This window comes from Symphalangus syndactylus, chromosome 17, assembly GCF_028878055.3.
Source record: "Symphalangus syndactylus isolate Jambi chromosome 17, NHGRI_mSymSyn1-v2.1_pri, whole genome shotgun sequence".
In the NCBI taxonomy this organism is placed as follows: Eukaryota; Metazoa; Chordata; class Mammalia; order Primates; family Hylobatidae; genus Symphalangus; species Symphalangus syndactylus.
Window position 1 is genome coordinate 14,016,886 of NC_072439.2, and position 13,305 is coordinate 14,030,190.

The 13,305-nt window shown below is 53.5% G+C and overlaps 1 protein-coding gene across 4 annotated transcripts; it reads right to left on the reverse strand.

Moving 5' to 3' along the window:
- Positions 1-583: 583 nt before the first annotated feature.
- Positions 584-13,233, reverse strand: TMIGD2 (transmembrane and immunoglobulin domain containing 2). Of its 4 annotated transcripts, none has more exons than XM_055248371.2 (5): positions 11,066-13,233; positions 6,691-7,050; positions 3,472-3,513; positions 3,276-3,377; positions 584-1,217 (listed from the first exon to the last, which is right to left on the reverse strand). In XM_055248371.2, the coding sequence occupies exons 1-5, from the start codon at positions 11,325-11,327 to the stop codon at positions 949-951; spliced, it is 1,035 nt and encodes a 344-aa protein (XP_055104346.2). In that variant the 5' UTR covers positions 11,328-13,233; the 3' UTR covers positions 584-948. The 4 variants fall into 4 exon arrangements, with proteins under 4 accessions (XP_055104346.2, XP_055104345.2, XP_055104347.2 ...); XM_055248370.2 differs by having other exon boundaries at positions 3,264-3,377; XM_055248372.2 differs by lacking the exon at positions 6,691-7,050 and having other exon boundaries at positions 3,264-3,377.
- Positions 13,234-13,305: the final 72 nt, after the last annotated feature.

Consider the following 13,305-nt stretch of genomic DNA (forward strand, 5'->3'; position numbering starts at 1 on the left):
AGTATAAAGTGGGAGGGGGGCTTTGAGTTGCCACAAAGTCCCTTGGCCACAGTGGGCCTCTCCAGCCACCCCTGGGAGCTCTGGGACCCCAGATGACCCCTTAAGTCTTTTTGGTGTGTGAATGTGACAGGGTCTCACTCTACCACCCAGGCTGGAGGGCAGTGACATAGCTCATTGCAACCTCAACCTCTGGGGCTCCAGTGGTCCTGCCCCCTCAGCCTCCCAAATAGCTGAGACCACAGACAGCTGCACCAACATGCCCGGCTAAATTTTGTATTTTTCATAGACACAGGGTTTCACCACGTTGGCCAGGCTGGTCTCGAACTCCTGACCTCAGGTGATCTGCCCACCTCGGCCTCCCAAAGTGTTGAGATTACAGGCGTGAGCCACCGCGTCTGGCCTTACTTTTAAATTTTCTGTAGAAATGGAGTCTCTTGCTCTATTGCCTAGGCTGGTCCTGAACTCCTGGCTTCAAGTGATCCTCCCACCACAGCCTCCCAAAGTGCTGGGATTATAGGCATGAGCCACCGCACCCGATTTCTTCAGATCTTTTTAGCACTCCCAAATTGCCACAAACACCAGCTTTGCTTTTTCTTCACAAGCCTTTATTAAGGGTTCTTGAGGGGAAAGTGGGAGGGAGAATGGGGTCTCAGGATGGGGCTGACAGGCTCCCAATCTTCCCCCTTCTTTTTTTGTTTTGTTTTGTTTTGAGACGGAGTCTCACTCTGTCGCCCAGGCTGGAGTGCAGTGGTGCAATCTCGGCTCACTGCAACCTCCGCCTCCCAGGTTCAAGCCAGGCTGGTCTCAAACCCCTGACCTCAAGTGTTCCACCCGCCTCGGCTTCCCAAATGGCTGGGATTACAGGCGTGAGCCACTGTGCCTGGCCTCGATCCCCCCTTTTTTGTGTGTACCTATGGGTGGGGTCCTGTTGAGGTCCCCTGGGATCTCTTACTCCTCTCCCACTTTGGGGAACCCTTTTGGCCTCGGCTGCAGGGTGGGGCTTGGTCTAGGAGAGACCCTGACTGTAGAGGCGGCATGGCCGGGCCTGGGGCTGGGGCAGGGTCTTGGCGCCAGGTGCAGCTGGCGGGTGGCCGGCTGCGGGAACGAGGTTGAATAAATGCTCTGGCCTCTCTGGTCCTTCCCCTCTCCAGAGCAGTCCTCACTCTTCTTTGGGGCTCCCCGGGGCCGGTATAGGACGTTGCTGTAGAATGCATTTCCTAGGATGGATGACACAGACCAAAAGGGTCACTTAAGAGAGCCCAGCCCTCTCTGGCTGACCTCTGGGGGATTTGTCTCTTTTTTTTTTTTTTTTTTTTTGTGTGTGTGTGTGAGACGGAGTCTCTCTCTGTCGCCCAGGCTGGAATGCAGTGGCGCAATCTCGGCTCACTGCAAGCTCTGCCTCCTGAGTTCACGCCATTCTCCTGCCTCAGCCTCCCGAGTAGCTGGGACTGCAGGCTCCCGCCACCATGCCTGGCTAATTTTTTGTATTTTTAGTAGAGACGGGGTTTCACTGTGTTAGCCAGGATGGTCTCAATCTCCTGACCTCGTGATCCACCCTCCTCGGCCTCCCAAAGTGCTGGGATTACAGGCATGAGCCACCGCGCCTGGCCTTTTTTTTTTTTTTTGAGACAGAGTCTTACTCTGTTACCCGGGCTGGAGTGTAGTAGCGGCGCGATCTCAGCTCACTGCAGTCTCCACCTGCCAGGTTCAAATGATTCTCCTGCCTCAGTCTCTCTAGTAGCTGGGATTACAAGCCCCTGCCACTATGTCTGGCTAATTTTTTGTATTTTTAGCAGAGGTGGGGTTTCACCATGTTGGCCAGGCTGGTCTCGAACTCCTGACCTCAGGTGATCTGCCCACCTCAGCCGCCATGGCCTCCCAAAGTGCTGGGATTACAGGTGTGAGCCACTGCACCCGGCCGTTGTTGTTGTTGTTTTTTTTAAATTTCAAGCTGTTTTTTTTGTTTGTTTGTTTTTTGAGACAGGGTTTGTCTCTGTCATCCAGGCTGGAGTACTGTGGGGAAACTATAGCTCACTGCAGCCTCCGCCTCCCAGGTTCAAGCAATCCTCACACCTCAGCCTCCCGAGTAGCTGGGACTACAGGCGTGTGCCACCAAGCCTGGCTAATTTTTTTGTTGTTGTTGAGATGGAGTCTCACTGTCGCCCAGGCTGGAGCTAGTGAGGTAGTCTCGGCTCACTGCAATCTCCACCCCCTGGGTTCCAGTGATTCTCCTGCCTCAACCTCCTAAGCAGCTGGGACTACAGGCACAGGCCACCACGCCTGGGTAATTTTTGTATTTTTAGTAGAGACTGGGTTTTACCATGTTGCCCAGGCTGGTCTCAAACCCCTGACCTCAAGTGATCCACCCACCTCGACTTCCCAAAGTGCTGGGATGACGGATGACAGGCATGAGACACCATGCACAGCCTAATTTTTATTTATTTTTATTTTTATTTTTATTTTTTTTGAGACGGAGTCTCGCTCTTTCACCCAGGCTGGAGTGCAGTGGCGCGATCTCGGCTCACTGCAGGCTCCGCCCCCCGGGGTTCACGCCATTCTCCTGCCTCAGCCTCCCACGTAGCTGGGACTACAGGCGCCTGCCACCTCGCCCGGCTAATTTTTTGTATTTTTAGTAGAGACGGAGTTTCACCGTGTTAGCCAGGATGGTCTCGATCTCCTGACCTCGTGATCCGCCCGCCTCGGCCTCCCAAAGTGCTGGGATTACAGGCGTGAGCCACCGCGCCTGGCCGCCTAATTTTAAATTTTTTTTTTTTTTTTTTTTGAGACCGAGTCCTGCTCTCTCACCCAGGCTAGAGTTCAGTGGCGCGATCTTGGCTCACTGCAACCTCCGCCTCCCGGGTTCAAGCGATTCTCTTGCCTCAGCCTCCCAAGTAGCTGGTATTACAGGCATCTGCCACCACGCCCAGCTAATTTTTTGTATTTTTAGTAGAGACAAGGTTTCACCATGTTGTCCAGGCTGACCTCAGGTGATTCGCCCACCTCGGCCTCCCAAAGTGCTGGGATTACAGGCATGAGCCACTGCGCCCAGCAATTTTTAATTTCTTTGTAGAGATAGGATCTTGCTAGGCTGCCCAGGCTAGGGGCTTTGTCTCTATTTCTGAAAAACATGAGTATAGGATATAGGAACCAGGCTTCTCCTCCCTTCATCCCTCCTCCCTCCTTCCCCCAGGCGGGAGCACAGATGCAGTGGGTCTTTGTCAAGCAGCTGCAGTTCCCACCTCCTCCACCCCACCCTCCCTTACCTGGGCTGTTACCTGAGTCCCTTTGCTGGCAGCGGCGGCGGCCCCAGAACCAGGCGCCCAACACGATCACGGCCACACCCACGCTTCCCGCCCCCAGCAGCACGAAGAGGAATCCTGGGTGGGGGGAGAAGAGATGGTCTAATCAGGAGGGGAAGGGGTGGTGATGGGGGTGGAAGACACTGGGGGAGGAACACAGGGCAGGGCTCACCTGGGAAGCTTGCGATCGGGTTTCTGTTCTGTGTGGGGTCATCTGCAGAGAAGAAATCTATGTCACGGGGGTGCCAGGCTTCTCCACCCTCCAAGGACAGAGCTCACTTGGGGGGACCTAAGTGTTCCTCCTCCTGCCAGGCTTTGTGGTTTTGGGCAGGTGTTCACTCTGAACCTCTGTTTCTTCTTCTGAAAAATGAGGCTCAGCAGGACGCGGTGGCTCAGGCCTGTAATCCGAGCACTCTGGGAGGCTGAGGCAGGAGGATCACTTGAGGTCAGGAGTTCAAGACCAGCCTGGCCAACATGGTGAAACCCCATCTCTACAAAAAATATAAAAATTAGCCGGGCCTGGTGGTGGGCGCCTGTAATCCCAGCTACTCAGGAGGCTGAGGCAGGAGAATCGCTTGAATCCAGGAGGGGGAGGTTGCAGTGAGCCGAGATTGTGCCACTGCACTCCAGCCTGGGGCGACAGAGCAAGACTCCATCTCAAAAAAAAAAAAAAAAAAAAGAAGGCCAGGCACAGTGGCTCATGCCTGTAATCCCAGCACTTTGGGAGACCGAGGCGGGCAGATCACAAGGTCAGAAGATCGAGACCATCCTGGCTAACACAGTGAAACCCTGTCTCTACTAAAAATATAAAAAATTAGCCAGGCGTGGTGGCAGGTGCTTGTAGTCCCAGCTACTCGGAGGCTGAGGCAGGAGAATGGCGTGAACCCGGGAAGCGGAGCTTGCAGTGAGCCGAGATTGCACCACTGCACTCCAGCCTGGGCGACACAGCGAGACTCCATATCGAAAAAAAAAAAAAAGAAAAATGAGGCTCATCGTCCCTGTCTTGTTGGGTCATTGTGGAAAAACTGCCAACTGGGATTTGTCATCATGAGCTCCGCCATCTTTATCTTGGGATCCATCACTCTCCAGATCCTGTTTGGTTGTTTTTGTTTTTGTTTGAGCCTCTACTCCATTTTATAGATGGGGAAACCGAGGCTCAGAGAGCCTTAGTAACTTGCCTAGGGTCCCCTACCCAGGCAGCAGCACGGACCAGCTTTGGACAAAGCCCTGTCTCACCTCAGCTCAGAGATCCTAACACTGAAGTTCCTTGAGCACTTACTATGTCTCAGGCCCTGTGCTAAGCATTGTTTTGTTGTTGTTGTTTGTTTTTCTGGAGACAGGGTCGCTCTGTGTCGCCAGGCTGGAGTGCAGTAGTGTGATCATAGCTCACTGCAGTCTCCAACTCCTGGACTCAAGTGATCCTCCCGCCTCAACCTCTCAAGTAGCTGGGACTATGGGTATGTGCCACCATGCCTGGCTAATTTTAGAATTTCTTGTAGAGATGAGGTCTTGCTGTGTTGGCCAAGCTGGTCTCGACCTCCTGGCCTCAAGCAGTCCTCCCACCTTGGCCTCCCAAATTGCTGGGATATCAGGCGTGAGCCACTGCACTTGGATTATAGCAAGCACTTTAGCTATAACTGCTCTAAAGTCACCCGACCTGATGAGGAAAAACTATTCACTGTATTTTGACAGCAGAGGGAACTGGCACAGAGAGGTCAAGTCACTTGCTCAAGGTCACACAGCAAGTAAATGAAACAGAGGATTGAATCCAGGTTTGTATAATTTACAGGAACCCCAGCTAAAGGCTGTGAATGCCGCAATTAATATAAGGTCCAGCACCACAACCCCCTTCTTTTGCAGCCTCTGAGGTTGGCAGGCGATCTCTGGGGGCTGCCAAGCTGCTGTTCAGGATTGGTGGGGTGTGGGGAAGCCAGCTGTGTGGGGCTGGACCCACGCCCGCTCCCTGCTCTCTCACAGCTGCCAACGCACAGCCTGGTGCCTCCACCACCCCGCCTCCTCTAATTGCTAATTGGCCCCTTAGACATTGGAGGGGTGGGGAGAGGTGGGTGACACAGCCATAACACACCCCTCCCTTGAGGCAGGCACGTGTCCTACCAGCTGGAGAGGAACAGGCATCTCTAGGGGCTGAGAGCTGGGTGCTTCATTCTGCCAGAGGGGCCTGGGCAGAGGCCCGGGGCCCACAGGCACCTCTCACAGAGCAGGAGGCAAAGCCTGCATCCCCTTGGATTTTCCGATTCTGCCCAGGATGGGTCCATAAGTGGGGGACATGGCAAAGGGGACAGTGCATAGGGTGCACCCCTGCCTAGTGCATAACGTAGACATGTCTTGGCCCTCTCTGACTTCACCTGACTCATCTGTAAAATGAGGCGGCTGGCGTTGCTGATCTGGAAAGCTATCTGGAGGGTTTCTTCCAACTTTGAGAGGCTATGGCTTTTTTTTTTTTTTTTTTTTTTTGAGACGGAGTCTTGCTCTGTAGCCCAGGCTGGAGTACAGTGGTGCAATCTGAGCTCACTGCAACCTCCCCCTCCCGGATTCTCCTGCCTCAACCTCCCCCTCCCGGATTCTCCTGCCTCAACCTCCTGAGTAGCTGGAATCACAGGCTCACGCCACCATGCCCAGCTACTTTTTGTATTTTTAGTAGAGAGGGGGTTTTCATCATGTTGGCCAGGCTGGTCTCGAACCCCTGACCTCAGGTGATCCATCCACCTTGGCCTTCCAAAGTGCTAGGATTACAGGGATGAGCTACCGTGGCCAGCTGATGGCTTTATTTTATTTAGAGACAGGGTCTCGCTCTGTCGCCCAGGCTGGAGTGCAGTGGTGCACTCATAGCTCACTGTAGCCTCCAGCTCCTGGGCTCAAGTGATCCTCTTGCCTTAGTCTCCCAAAATACTGGGATTACAAGCATCAGCCACTATGCCTAGCTGATGACTTTTAATTCTGTATTCTAGAATTCTCGGACTGTGGGCCGGGCATGGTGGCTCAGGCCTGTAATCCCAGCACTTTGGGAGGCGGAGGCAGGCGGATCACGAGGTCAAGAGATCGAGACTATCCTGGCCAACATGGTGAAACCTCGTCTCTACTAAAAATACAAAAATTAACTGGGCGTGCTGGCACGTGCCTGTAATCCCAGCTACTTGGGAGGCTGAGGCGGGAGAATCGTTTGAACCCAGGAAGCGGAGGTTGCAGTGAGCCGAGATCGCGCCACTGCACTCCAAGGCCTGGACGACAGAGCAAGACTCTCTTAAAAAAAAAAAAAAAAGTTTGATATGAAGAATTTAGAGTTTTTCGTTTCTAGGAGTTTGAGACTCAAAAGTCTTAAGATTCTAGGATCCTCCCCACTGCCCTTCCCTCTCCCTGCTGGCTCCCGTACCTGGGGCCACAAAGAGCCTTGTTACGTTGCCCTCAGCCTCCTCCAACTCAGGAATCTCTGTGGCCGCCCAGCACACGTACGCCCCGCTGTGGTTGAGGCTCACAGGGTCCAACTGCAGGGTGAGATGGCTGGGTGCCTGCCAGGAGAGCCGTCCCTGGGGCCCGCAGACCCCCAGGCTGAGGCTGCCGTTGGTGATGTACGGTTGGCACAGGATGGCCCCATCCTTGGTCCACTTAACACGGAGCCGTTCCCAGGCCGGGGCTTGGTCCACCTGGCAGACCAGGGTCGCCTGACTGCCCTGCCTCACCTGCAGCATGCTGGGCTCCTGCTGCACGCTCAGGCTTGAGGCTCCTTGCAGGGCTGGAGGACAGAAGAGGTAGAGGTGACCTTTCTGACTGTGTGAGGCTGTGTGACTCACTCCCCTAGTGAGCCCGCAGTCTGGGTTTGAAACCTCACTTGTCTAAGCCGGGCGCAGTGGTTCACGCCTGTAGTCCCAGCACTTTGGAAGCCCGACGTGGGAGGATTGCTTGAGCCCAGGAGTTCCAGACCAGCCTGGGAACATAGCAAGACCTCATCTCTACGATAAATATTTTAAAATCTTTAAAAAGTAGCTGGGTGTGGTGGCGTGCATCTGTGGTCCCAGCTATTTAAGAGACTGAAGTGAAGTGATCGCTTGAGCCCAGGTGTTCGAGGCTGTGGTGAGCTATGATCGCATCACTGCACTCCAGCCTGGATGACAAAGAAACACTCTGTCTCTAAAAATTAAACATAAAAAAAAACCAAAGAACCTCACTGTCTGTATGACCTTTGGAAGGTCATGTCTTGCTGAGGCTCAACAACCCCATCTGTAAAATGGGTATAAGTCACTCAGAACTTGTGGAATTCTGAGATAGTCTCTAGTACTCAGCTACACAAATACCACCTAGTATGTGCCGGGCCCTATGCTGGGTGTGGGGGACAGAGACACAGGCATGACCAAAACAGATGAAAATCCCTGCCCTTCAGAAGATGACAATCTAGGGCAAGAGAGACACAGGAAGTCACGAAATGAGAACTGCAATGGGGGAAAGGAATGGCAGTGGCCTCAGCAGACACCAGTGAGGTCAGGGGACATCTATTCGTTGAGAGTAATCAGGAAAGGCCTCCTTGAGGTGGTGACTTTTTTTTTTTTTTAATTTTTTTAGAGTTGGGGCCTGGCTCTATAGTCCAGGCTGGAGTGCAGTGGCACCATCACAGCTCACGGCAGCCCTGAACTCCTGGGCTAAAGTGATCCTCCTACCTCAGCTTCCCAAGTAGCTGGGACTGCAGGCATGTACCACTATGCCTGGCTAATTTTTTTGGTTTTGTAGAGGTTGGGGTCTCACTATGTTGCCCAGGCTGGTGTTGAACTCCTGGGCTCAAGTGATCCTTCCACCTAACGCCTCCCAAAGTGCTGGGATTGTAGATGTGAGACACTGTGACCGGCCTTTTTTTTTCTTAAGACCACGCCACTGCACTCTAGCCTGGGCAACAGAGCGAGACTCCATATATAAGAAAAAAGACTCCATCTCACTCTGTTGCCCAGTCTGGAGTGCAGTGGCACCATCAAAGCTCACTGCAGCCTCAGCCTCTTGGGCTCATGGGCTGGGTGCCATGACTCACGCCTGTAATCCCTGTACTTTGGGAAGTCAAGGCCGGTGGATCACCTGAGGTCAGGAGTTTGAGACCAGCCTGGCCAACATGGTGAAACCCTGTCTCTACTAAAAATACAAAAATTAGCCGGTGTGGTGGAGGGCTCCTGGAATCCCAGCTACATGGGAGGCTGAGGCAGGAGAATCATTTGAATCGGAGAGGCAGAGTTTGCAGTGAGCTGCGACCATGCCACTGCACTGTAGCCTGGGCAACAGAGCAAGACTCCATATCAAAGAAAAAAAGATTCCATCTCATTCTGTTGCCCAGTCTGGAGTGCAGTGGCACCATCATAGCTCACTGCAGGATCAACCTCCTGGGTTCATGGGCTGGGTGCAGCGGCTCATGCCTGTAATCCCAGCACTCTGGGAGGCCGAGGAGGGTAGATCACCTGAGGTCAGGAGTTCAAGACCAGCCTGGCCAACATGGTGAAACCCTGTCTTTACTTAAACTACAAAAATTAGCTGGGCATGGTGGCGGGCGCCTGTAATCCCAGCTACTTGGGAGGCTGAGGCAGGAGAATCGCTTGAACCCGGGATGTGGAGGTTGCAGTGACCTGAGATTGTTCCACTGCACTCCAGCCTGGGTGACAGAGCGAGACTCTGTCTCAAACAAAACAAAACCAAAACAAAACAAAACAAAACAAGGCCGGGCGCGGTGGCTCACACCTGTAATCCCAGCACTTTGGGAGGCCAAGGCAGGCAGATCACGAGGTCAGGAGATCAAGACCATCCTGCCCAACATGATGAAACCCCGTCTCTACTAAAAATACAAAAGTTAGCCAGGTGTGGTGGTACACACCCGTAGTCCCAGCTACTTGGGAGGCAGAGGCAGGAGAATCACTTGAACCCGGGAGGCAGAGGTTGCGGTGAGCTGAGATCGCGCCACTGCAGTCTAGCCTGGCGACAGAGTGAGACTGTGTCTCAAAAAACAAAACAAAACACTCCTGGGCTCATGTGATCCTCCCTCCCACCTCAGCCTGCCAAATTGCTAGGATTACAAGTACATGCCACTGTGCCCAGCCTGACCAGGGATCTTAATGGAAAGGGGTAACCAGTGTAAGAAGGAAGGTATTGGGGGGGTGGTAAGAGCATTCCAGGCAGTGCACAGCCCATGCAAAGGCCCTGGGGCAGGACTGTGCCTGGCGTGTTGGAGGAACAGCGAGGAGGCCCGTGTGGCTGGAGCAGAGTGAGGACGGGGAGAGGGAGGAGGGAAGGAGGAAGGGTTGGGCAGGGCCTGTGAGCCTTGGGGTGGTGTGGGGAGGTGAAGGAAGTTAAGCAGTTTACGTTTTAATCTAAGTGTGACGGAAAATCAGAAAGCAGGGAAGAAATAGTCCAATTTAAATTGTTTTTTTTTTTTGTTTGTTTGAGATGGGGTCTCACTCTGTTGCCCAAGTGGAAGTGCAGTGATGTGATCTTGGCTTACTGCAACCTCCACCTCCCGGGTTCAAGTGATTCTTATGGCTCAGCCTCTTGAGTAGCTGGGACTACAGGCACTCGCTACCACGCCTGGCTAATTTTTGTATTTTTGGTAGAGATGGGGTTTCACCAACATGGCCAGGCTGGTCTGGAACTCCTGACTTCAAGTGATCCACCCGCCTCAGTCTCCAATTTAAGTTTTAATAAAAAGTCCTTGGTTGGGCGTGGTGGCTCATGCCTGTTATCCAGCACTTTGGGTGGTGAAGACTGGATGATCGCTTGAGGCCAGGAGTTCAAGACCAGCCTGGGCAACATAGTGAGACCCATCTCTAAAAAACAAAAACGGCTGGGCACGGTGGCTCACACCTGTAATCCCAGCACTTTGGGAGGCCAAGGTGGGTGGATCATGAGGTCAGGAGTTCGAGACCCGCCTGGCAAGATGGCGAAACCCCGTCTCTACTAAAAATACAAAAAAAATTTAGCCAGGCGTGGTGGCACGCGCCTGTAATCCCAGCTACTCGGGAGGCTGAGGCAGTTGAATCGCTTGAACCTAGGAGGCAGAGGTTGCAGTGAACCGAGATCGTGTCACTGCACTCTAGCCTGGGTGACAGAGCAAGACTCCCTCTCAAAACAAAACAAACAAAAAAAACAAATGAACAACAAAAAAGTGCAAGCGGCTGGAAATGGAGGAGAGGGAAAGAGGAATGGAGGTTTTCGCCCCAGGAAATGTGTGAAGGGCAGCAGCCTTTGTCCTTAACTGGAAATACAGAGGGAACTGCTGCCGGAGTAGAAAGTTTGCTTTTAGCCGTGAGAAGTCTGACGTGTCTGTTAGACCCCCGGAGAAGGTGAGGTTATGTGAAGTTCCTGGCATTTGAGATGCAATTGCAGAAGAGGGTAGAGACATGAGATCTGGAGAAGGGTATTAGGCAGCTGGAACAGCAGGTGCAGAGGCTGGAAGGCCGGATCCAGCCTTCCCATTGGGGAAACAGAGAAAGAAAAGTCCCCAGGCTAGAGCAAGGGGGAGGGAGCAAAGGCATTGAGGAGGGTGGAGATGAGAGAGGCCAGGCCAGGCTGGTATGTAGGGCAAGGTTTAGATTGTATCCTAGGGGCCCTCAGAGGATCCTTCCTTAATCCTGCAGCCCCCGTCATGTTCTGAGTCTCGGAGGGAGATGAGCCTTATCTGACAGAGTAGAGAGACTGAAGTTTAGAGGGGCCGTGAGCTGGGGGGCAGGCAGCTGGGGATGACAGCAAGAGTGGGGTTCAGAGGGGAGGGAGGCCCAGATACTCACCCCAGAGCTGCAGCAGGAGGCCCAGCACCATGCCCGGGGACCCCATTCCTGGCCCATCACCCCCCTCTCCCCCTCCCAGTTGACAGACTTCCTGCCACAATCTCCGCCTCCCGCTGCAGAGGCAGATGCAACACCCGGAGCCAGACAGTAGACGAGACGTCCGGTGTTCCAGGCTGCTGGGGGCTCCACTTCCTGCCACCTCGTGCCTCAGTTTCCCCAATGCATTTTCTATCTGAAAGGCAGTGTACAGACCAGACAACATGGCTCATGTCTGTAATCCCAGCACTTTGGGAGGCCGAGGCAAGTGGATCACCTGAGGTCAGGAGTTCGAGACCAGCTTGGCCCACATGATGAAACCCCGTCTCTACTAAAAATACAGAAATTAGCTGGACATGGTGACGGGCGCCTGTAATCCCAGCTACTCGGGAGGCTGAGGCAGGAGAATGGCTTAAACCCGGGAGGCGGAGGTTGCAGTGAGCCAAGATCACGCCACTGCACTCCAGCCTGGGCTACAAGAGCGAAACTCCGTCTCAGAAAAAAAGAAAAGAAACGCAGTGTACGCAAGTGAGTGGGGGGAATGCACCCCTGTGAGCTTTCTGGAAGGCTCTACATAAACATATCTAGGTACAGGAAGACACAATGCGAGAGCAGGTGGCTCCGTGGGGGAGGGGCAGGCGGCATAGGCCTGAGCGGTGAGTTAAATGACAGGGTCCCTGCCTCAATTATTTTGCTCCCAAAATGTCTTTCTTTTGCTGGGCGCTGTAGCTCACACCTGTAATCCCAGCACTTTGTGAGGCTGAGGTGGGAGGATCGCTTGAGCCGAGTTTGAGATCATCCTGGGTAACATAGCGAGATCCAATCTCTATTTAAAAAAAAAAAAAAAAAAAAAAGATACAGGCTGGGCATGGTGGCCCAGGCCTGTAATCCCAGCACTTTGGGAGGCCAAGGCAGGTGGATCACCTGAGGTCAGGAGTTCAAGACCAGCCTAGCCAACATGGCAAAACCTGGTCTCTACTAAAAATACAAAAATTAGCTGGGCCTAGTGGTGGGCGTCTGTAGTCCCAGCTACTTAGTGGGGTTGAGGCAGGAGAATCGCTTGAACTGGGGAGACGGAGATTACAGGGAGCCGAGATCCTGCCACTGCACTCCAGCCTGGGCGACAGAATGAGACCCTGTCTCAAAAAAGAAAAAAAAAAAAAGATACAAAACCAGCCCAGGGTGATGGTGCATGCCTATAGTCCCAGCCACTCGGGAGGCTGAGGCAGGAGGACCGCTTGAGCCCAGGAGTTGGAGGCTGCAGTAAGCCATGATTGCGCCACGTTACTCCAGCCTGAGCAACAGAGTGAGTCCCTGTCTCTAAAAAAATAATAATAATAATTTAAAAAATCTTCCTTTGAGGTTCAGAGAAATAGATTTCTGTTGATAACTTTGGGTCCTATTACGTGGCCTGCTTGGGGGTCCCGTGGAGGAGGTTCATGGGCTCTTGAGTTCCTCCCAGCCCTGCACCCCTCACCCCTGATTCTGTAGTGCCTTCTGGGAGGAGGTGGCGAACCCACAGACCTCAATGTCTCAGACCCAACTGCAGAGTGACTTCCTTTCTCACTCGGACCTAGAAGGCCTGCATCATACACAGCGTTCCCCTCCACCACAGGGAGGTTCTGCGGTGGCTATGCCTGCAACTCCCCTGCAGACCCATACACCCGCCCAACCTCCCCTACCCACTCCTTCCCCTCCCCAGAACATTCTGAAGCTCCACCCTTCCCCCCACCGTCTGCTGAGGGACCCTGGATAGATTAGGCACCAGGTCCTTCCAAAGCTGGACACAGACATTCTTAGCTTCCGCACCCTGGGCTGTCACGGAGACTTCTGGAGGAGCTGTTGGAGCCTGGGGCTTTGTGGGGTGTATAGGAGTTCAGTTGTGACATAGGGACAAATAGAAGGCATTGGAGGCTAAACACCCTCTTGGGCAAAAGCCTTAGATTTCCAGTAAATGCCAGGCGGGCTAAACAATTTGAGTAGCAACGGATAACCTGTGAGTGAACAAGTGGGGAAACTGAGGCACGGGAGCACTAGAGATGATTCTGAGGTCCCACGGTAGGGCCAGGGGTCGAGCCCCTTGTCTTCCGATCCAAGGCTCTCTCTGGCTCACATATCACCACCAACACCGCCCAGTGAGCCCCAGGCGCTGGATGTGAGGGCTCTCGGCGAGGCCAGCGCGGAACTACATTTCCCAGGCGGCC

Coding starts and splice junctions, on each gene's coding strand:
- TMIGD2 (XM_055248370.2), bottom strand. CDS start 11,327: ATGTTGTCTGGTCTGTACACTGCCTTTCAGATAGAAAATGCATTGGGG. Junction 3,378..3,471: donor CCCGATCGCAAGCTTCCCAG/GTGAGCCCTGCC, acceptor CCCCCCACCCAG/GATTCCTCTTCGTGCTGCTG. Junction 1,218..3,263: donor GGACTCAGGTAACAGCCCAG/GTAAGGGAGGGT, acceptor CATCCATCCTAG/GAAATGCATTCTACAGCAAC.